Genomic DNA, 18735 nt, shown 5'->3' with positions numbered 1-18735 from the left:
CTACACTACCCTACCCTACCCTACCCTACGCTACACTACCCTACACTACGCTACACTACCCTACACTACCCTACCCTACCCTACCCTACACTACACTACACTACACTACACTACCCTACGCTACACTACACTACACTACCCTACCCTACACTACACTACACTACCCTACCCTACCCTACCCTACGCTACACTACGCTACGCTACGCTACACTACCCTACACTACGCTACACTACCCTACCCTACCCTACCCTACACTACACTACACTACACTACACTACCCTACGCTACACTACACTACGCTACACTACACTACACTACCCTACACTACACTACACTACCCTACACTACACTACACTACACTACACTACCCTACCCTACCCTACCCTACGCTACACTACCCTACACTACGCTACACTACCCTACACTACGCTACACTTTGCTACCCTACACTACACTACCCTACGCTACACTACACTACGCTACACTACACTACACTACCCTACACTACACTACACTACACTGCACTACACTAAACCTACACTACACTACCCTACCCTACCCTACCCTACGCTACACTACCTACACTACGCTACACTACCCTACACTACGCTACACTTTGCTACACTACACTACACTACCCTACGCTACACTACCCTACACTACGCTACACTACCCTACACTACGCTACACTACGCTACACTTTGCTACACTATACTACACTTCACTACACTTCACTACACTACACTTCACTACACTACACCAACAGCCTGCTTTTTGACAACCATGGTTTGTCTCCTCTGTCCTTGTGATGACGTTACACTGAACATTGTTCTTTGTCTCATTAAAGCAAAAATAAAAAACTGCTAAACGTGCAATCAAATCCAAGGTGCACAGAGCTGATTGAGTGTATATCTGATCCCTGATCAGTCCCAACCACTGAATGACCTGTGTGGGTGAGAGCCTGTGAAGATGATACAACTTTCTGGCCTGGAGGAGGGCAGACCCTGATTTGCATGTATCTGGAGAAACCAGGACGGATGTAATCAGATGTGTGATCAGGCTTTATGTACTGTGTCTTGTGTCTGAATGGGAGCAAATCCCTGCAGCCAGGTTCAACATCTGGTGGAAAGACTGAAAGCATGCCTTGCACTGCACTATAATATTTATTCTCCTATCTGTTATAGTATAATCTAGACCATTTAGTCCTCTATTTTATTTGACTCTTTTATACTCTAAATGTGTCTATTTCTATGTCTTATATAAATCACTTTATTGCCTTACCCCTCGTTGCTTCAGAATTACTGATGCTCGTATTTTTCTAAATGTGTGACGCATTTTAGGATTTTTTTAATTCAAAGTAGCAGTATTGGTAGTAGTACTTGTATTAGTATTATAACAATTTAAAGTTACTACGAGGAACTTTCACTTTGTGTTAATTTTGGCGGTCCCTGTGGACAAAAGTGGTAGTGTTTCCGAGCACCAGAGTCCCTTTAGAAAACCTCTCATTTTACTGCTGCAGGGTCTGACAGTCTGTCCTGCTCAGTCCTGGTTCTGGTTCTCCCGTGCCTCCCTTCCCCCGAGTGGGCCCAGCAGCGTGGTGTCGGTGTTGGCTCCCAGCGGGGACCGGTGGAGCAGTGAGGTGAAGCTCTGCTCCTGACCAGCCCACCGCGGACTGGTCCAGATCCGGCTTTGCTGCTGCTTTCGACCTGCCTTAGGCCCCGCTGAAGTCTGAGCTGAAGAAGTTTCTGGTGAAACTGCATGATTTTGTCTAATTTCAATGGAATCCGACCGGGTGGCACCAATGACAAGCATTAAGACCAAGTATATAGAAACAGCCAGCATTCTCTCTGATGGTCTTGTAGGTCATATGGAGGCATCAGGTATCTTTTGGTTATTCGATTTTCCTTTCACAAACGGATATTAAAAAACAAAAAAATTAGTGGTTATTTGATTTTCGTTTTAAAATACAAAAAAATAATATCGAAATACAAGATGTTTTTCTTTATCAGGGTCAAAAAGGGATGAAGTAAAATTAAAAAATGGGTTGATTTTCATTGTCTATTTCTAAAAACAAAAAATAAAATCACTAGAAGACAGAAACGAAAAAAAACGCCTGTTTTTTTTTCATCTTCTGCGACCGGAAGTTGCCATTTACAAAGTAAGAGCGTGTATGAGGATGGTGCTATATGAGAGAAAAAGAAGCACGGTGCTGCTCTGTAACTGAAGGTGATGGACATGGATCAGTATGTCGTTTTTTGAAACATTAAGAGAGTGTCACACGGAATGTCACAGCACAGTCCTCATACGTGCTCTTACGTTGTAAATGGCAACTTCCGGTCGCAGAAGATGAAAAAAACTGGTGTTTTTTTTTGTCTCTGATTTAATTTTCATTTTTTTAGAAATGGAAAATTAAAATCAACCTGTCTTTTCAAGTTTAGTTCATCCCTTTTTGACCCTGATGAAGAAAAACACCTTGTATTTCAATATTAATTTTGTATTTTAAAACGAAAATCAAATAACCACACATTTTTTGTTTTTTAATATCCGTTTGTGAAAGGAAAATCTAATGACCATCAGTATTAAACTGAGACTGTTTCACAGTTAAAAGTTCCTCAAAGTAACTTTGAAAAATACTGTGAAACAGAACTGACAGGCAGTAAAAAGTTTGATCTGTACAAAAGTCCCAAAACTTTTTAAGAACTAGACTGGATTAACTTTCTGTCCAACTGCATTGTGAAGTCTCTCAAAAGAATACTGAGTTCCTGCTAAGTTCCCAGGATAGTCACTTCACCTTTTGTACAGTAGCTGATGTCAAACACAATTTGAAGTTCTTCTGAAAATTGCAGGCTGTATTTTCTTCTTGACTATTACATAATTGCTTATAACGTCAGCCTTCCCTCTGACATTTAAGGGCTTCTTTTTTTTCTTTACACAAGTTGAATGCTTACCTTGTCCTTCATATCAAGCTCCTCTGTATCCGTGTGACGCTCTGTTGGGAGAAAGAGAGTAAATGTATTCATAAATTTTTTTGCGTATGAATCATTGAGAAGAATGCTTAAGAGAAAAAGTAACCAATCAAACAGAAGTAAAAATGTGCACAAAGAACTAAAAGCCGGCTTTTCACATTTCAAGGACTTTTTTTAAATCGCAAATTAATTCTACTTCAATATTTGACTGATATGAATTTGCTCCTGTGCTTTCTTAATTTTCCACATTTTTCTTTAGTAAACACTGAAACAACATCAGATAATCTGCATTAATACTACGCAGGTTTCTACACAAACCAAGCTATAATTATGTCATGTTATTATTATTTCAAAGCTATTTGTTGAGCACTTTTAACTGCAGTGTAAACGTGTTTAGTCTCAGTGGACACTGAACCATTAAAATTGGCTGTGTTTACACTGAGCTTAACGGGACTCTTATTTATTTCCACATCGATTTTAATGTTGCGGCGAGCTGTTTTGAGAGCTCCTTAGTTTGTTTAATCCTACCTACATGATTATGTATGTGCTATAGACTCGCTCTCCAGCTTTTGCTCAATACTTTAATTGCGTAAAAACACAAAATGAATCACTATAAAAATTACCTTGAAGTGCTGCCGGCACTAGAGCAGTGCTCTCCTGTGGTTTTAGTGTTGGAGCATTCTCAAGCAACTTCTCCTCTTCCTCATCCCTGGCAGCCTCCCCCTCTTCTTCTTCTTCTTCTTCTTCTTCCTCCTTCCTCTGCTCTCCCCCCAGGTCTCTCGGTCCTGGTCTGGCACGGGTCGGGCCCCTGTTTAGTCCCCGATCCTGGTCGACCACCTGCAGGGCGTCAGCTATCAGGCTGGACAGCTGGCTCACGTCGTGTGGCGTCAGGCCGTCCATGTCCACGTGGTGCCTGCCGACACTCTTCACGACGTTCTCGATGAACCTCTCTGGAGGAGACACAGAGGTGTGACAGAGGTGTGACACAGAGGTAAGAGAACAGAGACGGACTTCGTCAGAAAAAAAAACCCAACGTAGGTTCAAATGCTTAAAGCAACAATGTTTACTTTGGATTGAACGTTCTTTCTTCTCCTTTGAAAACAGTGGTTGACAAAACAATCTCACCACCAGGTCCATTTAGTTGCTGGTGCTTTCAGCCTCGACATGGATGAGAGGTCCATAAAGCGGCTATTTGATCACTACTTATAATAACAATATATCTCAAATGACAATGTGTGTCGCTCGTAGTGATGAACCTCAAGAGAATTATGAGCTGAGATCTTCAGCTTGTGGCTTTACGGAGCTTTATAATGAGTTAGTGGCAAAACTACATCTACCGAAGAAGCTTATGTGATACGGTTAAAAGCTGCAGAAGAGCTATTAAATGGACATTATTTTTATTTAACCTTGTGGTGAAATTGTTGTGTCAGTGACGTATGTTTATGTTTTCCATCATGTAAATGACTGTCCTTATTCAGAAGGAGCAGGATGGTGTTCCTGCCACAAATAGCCGCGATCAGAGCGACAGCAACCCTGTGCCAAACAACTCAGCTCCTCTATTCATTTCAATGATACCGCTGCTCTGGTACAGCTGGGGTCCCCACACAGATGCACAACATCTGGCCAACATAATGTGTTGACCAATCAAATACAGGCGAGCACAAATGGGGTAGGACTTTGTGACATGAATTCTACTGTTTCTTTTTAGTAGTTTTATTTACCTAACTTGACCAAAGCTTAAGCTTCTCAAGCTCGATCAGCTGTACAGCAACCTTTTAAATGAAATGAACAACCTTTTTCTCCTGAATTAAAATGTCCGACAACATAGCTATATGATATCATAGTGATCAAATCCAGTACAACAAGGCCACAAACTACAGCTTAACCTTTTCCACTCCAGCCCTCTTTTTCATACACCCATTTTAGTCTTTTTTAGGGGGGTACAGGAGGTCTTTAGGGGGAGATAGCAGGTCGACAGTAGATGTCACATAGAAGTGGTGTACATCATCTGAAAGCTGGGAACCTGAAGATTGATTTCAGATGCTGCTCAGCACTGTGTGTCAAGTTGTTCTAGTCATAAATCAGAAATAAAAATAATATTAATTAATTAATTAATTAAAATATGTTAGAAGTGTGTAAGTGTATAGAACGTTTTTGGGTTGATACCACTAAATTTTAAAAAAATGTACCACTCGAGAATTGATAAAAATGATCAATAATCCCTCCAAAATATCACATTAAGACACCGAGACCTTGAGAACGCCATAGAAAATGATGTGATTTGGTTTCAAAAACCTTTGACATTGGAGATTTCTGCAAGCATTGCATTTTTTCGGCAATTGGATGGCGAGCACTTCTGTTCTGTAAACTGCTCAGAAACCCCCTTATTGTCAATGTAGCTAAGAAAGCCATCCATCCTCTGAATGCTCTAGGTCTCTAGTTTGATCCATCCATCCTCTGAATGCTCTAGGTCTCTAGTCTGATCCATCCATCCTCTGAATGCTCTAGGTCTCTAGTTTGTGGCTGTAAAGTTTCATGAGGCTGTGATTATCCTAGAGGTCACCACAGGTCATTTTATACAGAGAGGTATAAAAAAAATGCCCTCACTACAATGAAATGTCTCCTATGGGGACTAACATCATCACACATGAATACAGTCGGGCTCATTGGATCCACAAGAGTCTCAGCTTTACAGTGAGACCCAATTTATGTAATTCCAAGACTGTTTAGGGACCCCAGTATGCAGAAATATTCAAACACACCATTTTAGAACAGGCACAAATAACACATTTGTACTGCATTCAAAAACTGCACGTGATTATCATAAAGTGGGCATGTCTGTAAAGGGGAGACTCTTTGTATCTTGAGGTCAGAGGTGAAGGGACCCCTTTGAAAATCGCCATTCCAGTTTTTCCTCTAACTTTGTATTGTTATTTAGCTTTGTTTGGTTGGTACTAACGGATTCCTTAAGCTTTCTAGTTCCATATGATACCAGTAACTTCACTCTAGCTCTAAAACTGAGTCGGCCGAGGGTGGCCCGTGCTATTGAGGAGTGGAAGTGGTTAAAATATACCAGTGTTGAATCAACAGCATTGATAGTTAAGCAGCTAAAAGATGAGAGATGTGTTTGTATGTATACACATCTTCATGATTTGATGATCTGATGTTAAAATTCATCGCGGTGCACTTTAAAACACGTACCATCCACAGACGTCAGAGGGTCCTTGACTGAAGCCCCTTGAGTTCTTCCCAACTTCAGAAGCCGGGGTTTTGAGGTCTCTTTCTTGAGCCCAGGATTTTCTATCCCGTTACTGTAGAGGGGCCTCAGGCGGGGCGAGGGGGCCTCCTGCTCCTCGGGGTTCACCCCGCCGCCATGCAGGGACAGATGCCTGGAGAGATACTGCCTCAGGGCGCCCAGGAGGAGCTCGCCGTCGGCCTGCGTGGCGAGAAGCTGGTCGGCTGGAGGTCTCTGCTTCTGCTGAGGCAAGAATGATGGAAGAGAGGAAAAGCTGGAGGGAGACGACTTCTGAGCCGAAACCTGGGCCCTGGAGCGATAGAAGTCCGCTGGGATGCCCGACTGGAAACGGTCACTCTGAAAGAAACAAGAAAAGCATTTAGAATCCCGGAGTTCATTTAAAGAAAACACTGTGTAACTGTTCAGAGACCAAACAGTAGACATAACTGTATGGTAATGTGATTATTATATCCTGATTCATGTGACACAGATCTGATGTGTTGTTGGCGTTTAAGGAGTTTAAGGTGCTGACTGTGAATCGCAATGACCCCGGTCAAGCTGCTTATCATTCGCCAGCTTTCTCTGCCTCGTGTCCTGTCAATTCAATGCTGTCACTGTCTAAAAAAGAAGCATAAAATGCCTCAAAAATATAATAAAAATACAACAAGAAAGAAGCACACGTCTAGATGTGTGTGTGACAGAATTGTACTTTATTCAAATTCTGGGACTTTAGAAAAACGTCAATCTGATTGTCCACAGCCTCCCTTATTTCCATGCTTCCAATTCATTGTCTATGTAAGTAGCCGTGCAATGCATTCTGGTAGCATGGCGGCGCAATTCAAGAGAGGGGACATCACGTTGGCCGCTCCTCATTTGCATTAAGTTGAAGTCTAGGCAACTTTCTGCAAATCAGGCACGTCCAGCGCAACTCACCGCCTCTGGAAACTCCCTAGAAACTTTTAAACTAACCGTCGTCGATCCAAAATAAAGACAGATTCAGCAACTGCACGGCTCAAATGTTTTCAGAAACACATTTTGTTGAACTATTTTCGTGATATAAGAAAAGAAAGTTTCCAAACGAGCCGCTATGTTGGTTCCGGTTTGAAAGCTGGGAGCAGCAGCCCACAGAGGGAAAGCGTTCGTCCAATCAGGTGCCTAGTGCCTTGTGTCTAGTGGCAGACCACCAAGCGTCCAATGCTGGGAAGTGAGGCGATCCCTCGCGTCCAAAAACGCCCCTGTGGACACGTACCATAACACTGAATCATTGTCCTGTGATGACGAGCAGAGATATAGTTGTTCATGTGGATGCAGAAAAATGTTGCAGAGGTAAAAATCTGCTGTTCTTTTGCACTACATCATGTTGTGTTTTTGCTTCATTTCTACAGGACTGACAATCTAATGCAGTCAGTCCTAACCATCATGCAATGTGTCATATGCTACTGGTCTGAATATGTGAGCCTAGAGTCTAAAAAATATATTCTATTTAAGGTTTATGAAAAAAACCTGTGAAAGCACACATTCTCTTAACCTTTATTCCTATAATTATTTAAATGATGTTATACTGTTTGACTTATTGTACTTGTTCTCATATGTAGCTCCTTCACTCAGTGTTGTACAACTGTTGAACAGTTTTTTTATCATTGTATGTCTGCTCTTTCTATCATGTAAAGTACTTTGTAACTTTGCTATATAAATAAAAGTTATTATTATCAATTATATTAAAAGAAATGGCAATGTATTCTTTAAAACAGTTTACTTCTAGTCAAATATGGACTTGAATCTGTTATTGTTTAAAAAGGAATACATGGCAAGTTTCCTTTATAGAGCCATATTAATGAATTAAAATGAAAAAGAAAAGAGACAAATTGAGAAGAGACACTGTTATATCTGGAAGGAGATAATGTCAAAGTGTTTCATATGAAAGAAATTACAGGAATTAATTCAAAAGAGAATATAAAAGAAGATATATGTATATATGTAAATGTACGAGGAACATCAGAATATGTGCTTCACTCAGTTAAGTGAGAGCATTTTGATGCAGCAGCCACCTTTTGCTTTAATAACAACTTTTAACATCTGAACAAAATGATTACCGACATGAAAATAGAGCCTATTTTATGAAAAACAAGTTATTAATCCATTTATGCAATCGTATTAACAGATCCATCAGCGACAACAAAAGCAAATTGTCCCTGCCGGCTCCATTAACGCCCACCTGGGAGCACAGAAATGCTACAAGCCTGACTAACGGTAAAATTATCATAACAATACCAACAGAAGCCGTCGAGTTCCTCATACTTCTTCAGGATTTGTATGTGCGAGGCCCCTGCTGGTATTTGTCACTGTCGGCATCTTTATTAATCTACTGTATGTGGCACAGTTGGTGCAGTTTATTCCACCCATGCCCTCCGGGACCCCCTTCGGTCCTCCTGCTCCTTTTCCTTCCCACCAAACACGTGAACCCGGATAGAAAAAAGGCCACGAGCCGGGAGCGACGCCTGCAGGCTCCACGCCACCGCGCTCTCTGGGTCTTTGTTACAATCCCCCCAGCAGGAGAAAGGCCTCCGCCATTCAGCCATGCTCCGCTGCCCTCAAACCCTGAGCGGTGGACGCGGTGGAGGAGCCGGTCACGTGGAGAGTTATTAATTAGAGCGGTGAACTCCTGAACTCTCGGCTGGTATTATTTCACTCATAACGGTCGTGCTGGGAGAAGCCATCAGTTAGGGTGGAGAAGCAAGAGCAGAGTGACAACGAAGGATGACACCAGACTCCCCGCTGGGAAGGTGTGTGTGTGTGTGAGTGTGAGTTTCATATGACTGGGTACTTGTTTGAGTGTGTGTGTGTGAGTGTGTACTTCATGTGTATGGGTTCTTATTTAACAGAAGCAGGTGGCTGTGAGCAGAGGGTGGGGCTACGTGCAGACGTTGGGGTTAAAACAAATGTCCCACCTGCTCTTCCCGCTTTCAAATGTGAAACACGGAGCAACACAACTGGAGTTTGGACTATCTGATATCTCAGAGTACTCAGTTATTAGTAGAGGCAAACTATGATTAGCTGGCAACAGTAAAGAAACATGACGGCATTGTACTCCTTACTAGGTTTGTCAAGGCGGAAGATATCAATGTCAGTATAGAGCAATATGGATAAATATACTTCATTGTAATCTTCTATCATGATAGCACCGTGTAATTTGATATTGTACTATTTTCTGTAAATTAAATAAATAATTGAACTATAAAATAAACGGATAGGAATGTCTATTTTTGGTATTGAATTAAATACTTGAAAACTTAATGTACTCCATTGCATTGATGCAAAAATCATAAATATATTGCCCTAAAACAGTTTTGCAACATTGTCCGCAACAGTTTAATTCAACCAGATATTAAAGGGGACATATCATGCTCATCTTCAGGTTCATACTTGTATTTTGGGTTTCTACTAGAACATGTTTACATGCTTTAATGTTCAAACAACACATTATTTTTCTCATCCTGTCTGTCTGAATATACCTGTATACACCCTCTATCAGAAACACTCCGTTTCAGCACATTTCAACGGAATGGCAACAGAATTGCGTTGCTAGGCAACAGCTTGGGTCCATGTTTACTTCCTGTCAGCTGATGTCATTCACATACACTGCAACAGAAAATAAACTGGGACACATTTAGAATGTTTACGTTTAAATCTGAAGTTGTCTAAATATTGTAGATTTGTGACATCACAAATGTACAGAAATCCTGACGGCTTGTTTCAAACGCACGGTTACTGAATACGGGCTGTGTGTATTTATCTGTGGATTGAGCGTTTTTGAGCGTATTTATATATCACTTAAACCTGCTTTATAATATAAAACACATGAAAATCAAATTTTTTACAATATGGGACCTTTAAAGGAACAGCTACCGTAGGGTGATGTAGCAAAAACTCTCAGACAGGTTGACAAAACTCTATCAGCTCTCAGTATTTCATATCACACAACCCTGACTGGTAGTTTAAGGCAGTGGTTCTCAAAGTGGGGTCCGGGGACCCCCAGGGGTCCGTGGCACTCCGTTAGGGGGGCTGCGATTAATTTTCTATAAATTACACAATTGTGCTGTATCTTTAAAAAGTGCATAGCTACAGATGGTAACAATTTGCGCCATTAAAACAAGAATATTGTGTCCATTACTCCCACCCACGTTAGCTCTGGGCCAATAGAAACTCTGATGTGATTGTGATACATAACTTCAATCTGTCATGAATCAGTCACTTCACTCAGGGTGCAACAAACTGTCCCTGCTGCTTAGCTTAGCTTATTAGCCAGCTAGCTAGCTAGCAGGCAAGCATGGAAAAATATTTGAGTCAGTCCACATTGTCAAGTGAAGCTAAGCCCAAACTAGCTAAATTGAGAAAATATGTCCTACATTTCAAACATTTTTAAAAACTACAGCTGTATTATTAGACCTGTAGAGTTTTATTTTTATAAGCTATTCAAATCTTGTGATATTTTTGTTATCATTAATAATTTTGTGTGAAATAAATGTTTCAGTGTAAAACATTAAACCCTTGTATAATTTTGAAGGAACAGCATGGCGGTTTGCTGCATACAACAGTGTTAAGATGTTCCAATCCAATCCTACTCGTCCTTCAACAACTACTGTAGGTAGTTGTCCTTGAGCAGGGTACTGAATGATTCAGAAATCAGAAAAGAACGTGATTAACGACTGCTAGCATATAGTATCCAAGAATCCCTCACCTTGCTCGGAGTGCTCAGACTGGAGCCAGACGACGTCTTGGGAAGGAGGCCGAGACGTTGGAGGTACATCTGCAGGTTCCTGCTGAGTTCCACCTCCACCGGCTTCACCCTCTGATCTACTGGGTCCATTGCCTCAGCTACTGGCCTTTGGTAGAGAAAAAGAAGAAGGAAAGGTCCACATCACTCTATCACAGTACTCAAGTACAGCCATATAATTCCTCTTTTCCAAGTCCCTACTTAATTTAATATGAAAATACTCTGCTATATTTTCAACAGGTGACTGCACTCTCTAAACACCTCTCTCGCGCCTCGACGGAAAACATCATGAGGTCAAGGAAAGATGTATTGGCATGGGAAAAAGATGTTTACATCACCAAAGCAACTGGGAACTAAAAACAAAAATCGTGTCCTCTCTCTAGGTGCCATGGTGGTGAGGAGGTTGTGTTGCTCAGGCTCCATCTGTTTGGCGCCTGGAAGCTACTTGACATCCTCCTTGATCCTTTCTCTTCATACACATTCACATTATATGTATCAATTTTGATCATATTGATTGTCTATGTTGTATTTTCATTATGCTGTTACTCTGTACACATGACATCTATTGCACGTGTCCGTCCTGAAAGGGGGATCCCTCCTCTGTTGCTCTTCCTGAGGTTTCTTTAATTTTTCTTCCTGTTTCTCCCCTTTTTTTGGAGTGGAAGGGGGGTGGGGGTTTCCTTATCCGATGAGAGGGTCGCACTGTAAAGGACAGAGGGTGTCGTATCCTGTACAGATTGTAAAGCCCCTGTGCCAAATTTGTGATATTGGGCTATACAAATAAAATTGACTTGACAAGTAGAATTCATAGAGTAAGGACTTAGGAAAATACAACAAGAGAATCCGACTGCACTTACACTAGGCTACAGTGGATGTTTTTTCTTTTAAGCAACTTTATTTATAACATATGGAAAGAGAGTAGGCTACAGTGACAAACTCGATGCTGTGCAATTCAAGTAAGGATTCCTGTCCAAAACAGAATCCCACCTCCTGTAGCAACTCATAACGTAATAATTTAATAATTGATCTCAATAGCCCAGAGCCCGATAGGTAAACTGGGTAAACCTCTGACCTGCTGTCGACGTCGTAGACGGCTCCCTTCTGCTGTGGCCTGTAGGGAACCCTCCTCAGTTTGGATAACTCCTTGGACAGAACCTGCTGAGTGGTGTCATCTTCCCAGGTCAAACCTACAGACAGGAACACAGAGAACCTTTAGAACCATATCAGAACATGTGGAGGAATTCTATTGTTTCTTCTCGGAGGCAGGTCTACACCTGCGTGTCTCAGACCAAGAAGAACAAACTCTTACTTAAGCTGTGAGTAACACTGCAGTGACATACGGAAAAAGTGAGTTTTAAGGCATGATAGAAGTCCAGATGAAATGCAGTTAAGTATCGTCTAGAAAGAAGGGCGAGAAATTGCTGAACATGCTGTAATTTCCCTAAACTCATTAGGTCACTCATTAGCAGAGGAGACAAGGCAACAGCGGCGTGTCCTCAGAGACTCAGAGAGCGACTGGATGTTCCAGTGACGAAACAGAAACCATTTCTCCTCTCATCCTCCCGACACTCTCAGGTTTTTACATCACCAACACTTGCAATACTCATACATCAAACTTCATTGATTACATTTGTGCATCAATTGTTCTTATTTGATATAAGTTATCATATTCACTGACAAAAAACTATTTGTCTTCTCTGTTAAACGAGTGCACAACAGGACAAACCGATGATCTGTGTCCCTTTTCTTCTGGGTAACATTTTTATTACCTAGTTGTCAAACTGTCTCAGCACCAATGTCAGTCAGACACTCCTGTGCATTTACTGGCAAATGAAGAGTTTCAGCATCAGTGACAAAAAATCTCTTCTGCATTTCAGCGAGTGTGCAAAAGGACAAGTTTGATGAGCTGCTTGGGCATTCACGTCTGTTTCTTCTGCTTAACATGCATCCAAACACAGCTTTCTGGCATCCGAACAGAGGAGCAGGCGCCAGCACCAGATGGGGTAGCGGAACGAAATGTTACCGGAAATATGGCTGCGCCGGGCAAGGCACAACATGAACCGAGAGGCATTTGGCAGATGAGCGATGACGTTCCTGAAAGATTCAAGTTATACAGACTGCCGCTCCAGATGTGATGCCACAAGATGTGGGTCCGACACGGAGGACGCACTCTTAAAAAGGAGAACGGGAACACCACCGCTGTCAGATGTAAAGCCTGTATCTTGAGGACAATCCACAAACATGAAGATGACAACGAGCTGCAGTTGAACCAGTATCTTTAAAACCAAGTTGAACACAGTTGTTGACAGAATTAATATAAATGATATAGTATTAGGTGTCCTGTCCTGTATATCTAGTGTTATATGCCGCTGTGTGAATATTTCAATTTGTGACATTCAAGAACTGCAGATGTGAATTAATATATTTATACATCAATAAAGTAAGAGCACACATACTAGAAGCAGTTTTAAATCCTCAGTTTATCCGAGAGGAGCATGCAATCCTTGACCTGAATTGAAAACGTGAAAATCACGAGAGTGATGGAGTTACAAGATTACACAACTCACAGCAGTCATGTGTGTTTGCACAATAGTTGTTTTGTGGAGATTTTAGAGTCAAACTATAATGACAGAATGGAACATTCTACTTAAAGGACCCGTGTGCAGCATTTAGGGGGATTTATTGGCAGAAATTGAATATAATGATTAAGAAGTATGTTTTCTTTAGCGTTTAATCAACTGATAATAAGAATCGTTGTGTTTCTGTTACCTTAGAATGAGCCGTTTATATCTACATAGGGAGCGGGTCCTCTTCACAGAGCCGGCCTTCATGTTTCTACCAACCCGGCATCATGCCAAAGCATGTAATAGACCCGCCTGTCCACCAGAGGACAGCGTGTCAGTGTCACGTTTTGCCTCGCAGAGACGTGAATATTACACGCCTGTATTAATGTGCAGTACCAGCAGGGGGCGGACTTGGGTTTAGGCAAGAAAACCACTTAGTAAGTTTAAGGGAAAACGTCATGGTTAGGGTTAAAATAAGTAAATAGTAGTACGAGTAAAACACGTACGGAAACAATGTAACGGCAGTACGGAAAACAACGTAACTTACACAACACAACACCGTTCTCGAACACAGGTCTCCCACTTGAAAGTCCTGTGTTTCTCACTTTATATATGTAACTCTCGAGTTAGACTTCCGTACACTACAAAGAAACGTTACACAAAACACTGCACCTTCATACAGGCGTGTAATATTCATGTCTCGGCGAGGCAAAACGTGACACTGACACGCATTTTTCTGGTGGACAGGCGGGTGTATTACACGCTTTGCTGTGAGACTGGGCTGGTTTCTAGAGTAGCCCAGAACAGACAAACCAAACACTGGCTCTAGAGAGGGTCATTCACATTTTTAAATTGGCCACCGTAGTTCTCCTTCACGCTTGGCACACGGGAGAAGTTTCAGTTGGTTGCAATCTGCAACAACACTGCTAGATGCCACCAGATCACTGCTCCTTAAGGTGTGTTCAGATCGAATGCAATGATCAAATGTAAGCTTATCCCGACCCGAGGCTTTAAAATCAGGAGGAAAAAGGAGAGAGACTGGAGAAGGATAACAGAAAGAAGTGGAGTTCTGAGTTCACTCAAAGTTTACGCTGTCGCATAAACACACACACAGACACCCTACAAGCACGTCCAATATTCTCGTTTTTTTAGCTCTGTTTTTTTGTCTCTACCAACTCCTGTGGTAAATGTTTGTTCTCTTTAGCTGCTAAATGCTCCAATATGTTCACCAGCTAGTCTCTAACTGTGTCTGTCTGCTGTTTGCTGCTGAGCAGGTAGTGGACAGTGGCTTTTTACAGCTTTTTCTCTGAAAACAACGCCATGAGTGAGGATGTAACGAAATTTAGCAGTCGATACCAATACCAGTGAATTTCCACGATTCTCGATACCCAATTTGATACCACAGTAAAAAACAAAACAATAAACACTTAGAGCTACTGTTACGAAGTTAAACAGATCATAATTCTCTCTCTAATATCTATCTAAACATCTCCTTCCAACACCTGGATTTATTCAAGTTTCTCACCAAAAACTACATTTTACAATTACATTACATTTGAACACATCATGATAATGTTATAAATTCCTTCGCCTAATACTCATTTTTACTGAAGAGAGCTTGATCACATCATATCCAAACTGAATGCAACCTCTGTTAACGTTAGCCGTTAGCTCCGCAGGACTGTTTAACCGACATTAAGAATTTTAACTGATTAACGCTATTTGTTAAACTGTTAAAAGAAATATTAATAATTAATTAAAAAGCTGAGCAAAACTCAGAGGAGTGGCTCGTCACTTTAAGGATAAAAGCTGGTCCACCTTAAGAGAGTCTGAGCCGGTGTTGCAAGATACAGGAAGTTGGCTCCGGTCTGGAGCGGAGGAGTTGTAGCCTCGTAGCATTTATTCACCGACAAATAAACTGTACAGACTCTGTCTGCTACACCTACGTTCACAGCTATAACGCCACCGACAACCCCACACTCACCGCCGCCACCCACATACGGTCTGTCGAACACTCGCTAAAGTTACACCACGCTGACAGATCGCACAAAGCCTCCAGCAGCGCTACAGCTGCTAACGTAGCACAAACACACACGCACCTTTTGTCGGAAAATCGCTAAAGTTACGCCGGGCGACAGAGTATCGTTACGCCGGACAGACACACAGCTGACAACCTGCTAAACTAAATGATGCGGTGGTTGCGGACCTTTACTGGGAAAGTGGCTGCATGTCCGCGTCACTTCACGCAGCAGCGTGGCTACCAACGCTCCTGCTAACGGCTGAACTGGGGACTCAGTTGTTTGTAGCTGGCACACCGCTACATGAGACGCACTAATCTTGTCGGTTAGCGATTAGTAACTGTTATCGGTTATTTTATTTTTTTTCAATATTAGCATCCCTAGTCAATAGTGAGTTTACTGTGTCCATTTCGAAATTTAGATGCTGTTAGCCTCGAGGCCCCCGGTACCTGCGGTACTGTAGAAAAATGAGTACTGTCATATTTTCAGATTTTTGGCATCAACTTGTTACCTAAGTATTCGTTCTTCTGACATCCCTAGATATGAGAGCGATACCGATACCGATACCAGTATCGGGTATCAGGTCCGATACTGTGCTCATGTACTCGTACTCGCAAAACGGCTCTGATACAAACGGCACCGATACCACTTAACGGTGGTGCGCTCGACCCCGCTAGGCCGGGATCCCACCTCAGCCGGCGCGCACTGGCCCTCACTTTTATTGCGCCATGGGGTTTTGCTTGCACCCTCTGACTTGTGCGTGCGTTAGACTCCTTGGTCCGTGTTTGAAGATGGGTCGGGTGGGTTGCCGACATGGTTTAGTGGTTCAGTCCTGGTTAAAATTTGACTGAAACCTTTGTTGCCCATCTCTCTCTACTATCGCATAAGAAAGGCATAAAATGACCCCAAAATAAGTAAAGAAATGGTTAATGACTTTTCCCATCTAACTCTCGCCTCTTCAACCTCCACAATGCTAAACTCAGTCTATTTTAGTGCTGGGGTAGAGTAGCGTGTCAGTGTTTGATAGAATTTCATAGAATCGGAGTCCTCCTGAATGAGACACTGCCGACATCTCATTATACTGATGGTCGACCAACAGCAACACATTTTACTAACAACTGTATCTACACTTCTGCACTAATTAAATCAGCTCCACTCATTAGAGACCATTTCAGCGCACGGACACCTTCTTTAGACCCCTGCGAAATGAATTACGACCCCAACTGCCACGAATCAGGCACAAGCTTCTCTTTAACAGCTGCACAGTGTGTCAGGCCAGCTTTCGCCATCAAAGAGCCATAAAACGGAGCCTTTAATGGCAGCCGCGGAGGCTGAGAAAACGGGCGTTAGCTGTGGGTGAACAGACGGCATCTGACACGACAGGTTAATAAACGTTGGAGCCCCCGCCAGGATATTCAGAGCGACTCTATGCTTCTCACACACTGAACCCACCACAGAAATGTGGGCAGGAGGCTGCCGGCCAGTCAAGGTATAGGAGGCAAAAGGCGCTTTGAGTGAGATGCCTCCACATTTGAATAGCTCACTAAATGAGACTGGTGCAAAATGGATGAGGATGTATTCAGGACCAAAGATGACACTTTTATCCAGAACCACCAACAGCACATGAGCTTCAGTTCCTACAGAAGATGGACAAAAATGCAAGCAGACAACAGTGAGGAGGTCAGAGGTCAGAGCGTCCATTCCTTGACAAAGAATCAAAAAACTGTTTCGGAAAAGCTCCAGCTCTTTCCCCCCCCCCAGATATAGTAGTTTTCTGTTCTACCTTTTTCCACATTCTGACTAACTTATGCGTGTGTGCTCGACCACCACCGATGGCCGTATTCACTAAGAGTCACAGTAGCTACAACCATGGGCAAAAACAGAACAGGCACAGCTTTCATGGGTACATGTGATACTATGTTCAGGAATAATAGTTTCTCAACTCTTTTGGCTTCGGGCGCCTTCAGTTACGTCGTTGGTCTAAGACCATACGAGCCTTGATTCGCCCTTCACAGAAAACTTCCTGGATTACTCGACACACGCTCCCGAAGCCTCGGCACAGCACGTAACATCAGAACAAAAATCCAGTCACTGTTATTGTATTCAGGTGAAGGCAGAAACCTCAAAACCTGGACAAATAAAACCCAAACTATCTGCATGTCTTTCGGTGGAACAGTTTTAGTAAATCAATCATTGTTGCAGAGGAGCCACACAGACACCTAATAATATCAAAATACTGCTGTAAAGACCCTCAAAGGTTGCACCAGGGAGGTCAAGTAGGGTCTCAATGTTGTGTGTGAACTGAAGAGGAACGTTGTCGCTGTGGGCTAATAGCAGCTCTGACCTTGGCTTTTCAAATGGCTTCACATCTGCGGGGTCTTTAGTTTGCTGTGAGAGTGGGACGACGCTCCAGTGTGTGTGTGTTAATGTGTGTGTGGGCGGGTGGAGGAGGGTGACCGCAATCGCAGCAACAGCTGTTTGAAAATTGTAAGCCATTAGAGCCTGTATGGCTAAATCTGGCACATTTACATGATGGACTCAAGTGATCATGTTAATTAATGCGCATTGGCCCTTCTTGAATAAAATAAACATAACGCATGGATATGTTGAAGGATCATTCTGTTTTATTACAACTCGGGCCTTATTTTTTGTAGTTTTGGCCATCAACAATAATAACCAAAGCTGTCAATCGATACAAATATTTAATCGTGATTAATCGCATGATGGTCCATATTTAATCACGATTAATCGCAAATTAATCGCACTTTTATCTGTTCAAAATGTACCTTAAAGGGAGATTTGTCAAGTATTTAATACTCTTATCAACATGGGAGTGGGCAAATATGCTGCTTTATGCAAACATATGTATATATTTATTATTGGAAATCAATTAACAACACAAAACAATGACAGATATTGTCCAGAAACCCTCACAGGTACTGCATTTAGCATAAAACATATGCTCAAATCATAACATGGCAAACTGCAGCCCAACAGACAACAACAGCTGTCAGTGTGTCAGTGTGCTGACTTGACTATGACTTGCCCCCAAACTGCATGTGATTATCATAAAGTGGGCATGTCTGTAAAGGGTAGACTCGTGGGTACCCATAGAACCCATTTACATTCACATATCTTGAGGTCAGAGGTCAAGGGATCCCTTTGAAAATGGCCATG

The 18735-nt window shown here is 42.2% G+C and overlaps 2 protein-coding genes across 2 annotated transcripts in view; both read right to left on the bottom strand.

The window, feature by feature from the left end:
• LOC141777748 (receptor-type tyrosine-protein phosphatase N2-like) overlaps nucleotides 1–18735 on the bottom strand; it is a 284709-nt gene that overhangs the window by 202378 nt on the left and 63596 nt on the right. Inside the window, exons 4-8 of the mRNA XM_074652276.1 lie at nucleotides 12049–12163; nucleotides 10941–11085; nucleotides 6169–6559; nucleotides 3591–3917; nucleotides 2950–2990 (exon numbers count right to left, since the gene is read on the bottom strand). Coding sequence (XP_074508377.1) covers nucleotides 2950–2990; nucleotides 3591–3917; nucleotides 6169–6559; nucleotides 10941–11085; nucleotides 12049–12163 — 1019 coding nt within the window. The remainder of the gene's footprint in view (nucleotides 1–2949; nucleotides 2991–3590; nucleotides 3918–6168; nucleotides 6560–10940; nucleotides 11086–12048; nucleotides 12164–18735) is intronic.
• The window catches only part of LOC141777755 (tripartite motif-containing protein 16-like), a 30929-nt gene that overhangs the window by 5728 nt on the left and 6466 nt on the right, over nucleotides 1–18735 (bottom strand). The window lies entirely within an intron of this gene.

The sequence above is a fragment of the Sebastes fasciatus genome, chromosome 11, assembly GCF_043250625.1.
Source record: "Sebastes fasciatus isolate fSebFas1 chromosome 11, fSebFas1.pri, whole genome shotgun sequence".
NCBI classification, from domain to species: domain Eukaryota; kingdom Metazoa; phylum Chordata; class Actinopteri; order Perciformes; family Sebastidae; genus Sebastes; species Sebastes fasciatus.
The sequence above is the reverse complement of the archived record's forward strand: the minus strand, read 5'-3'. Positions and strand labels throughout refer to the sequence as shown.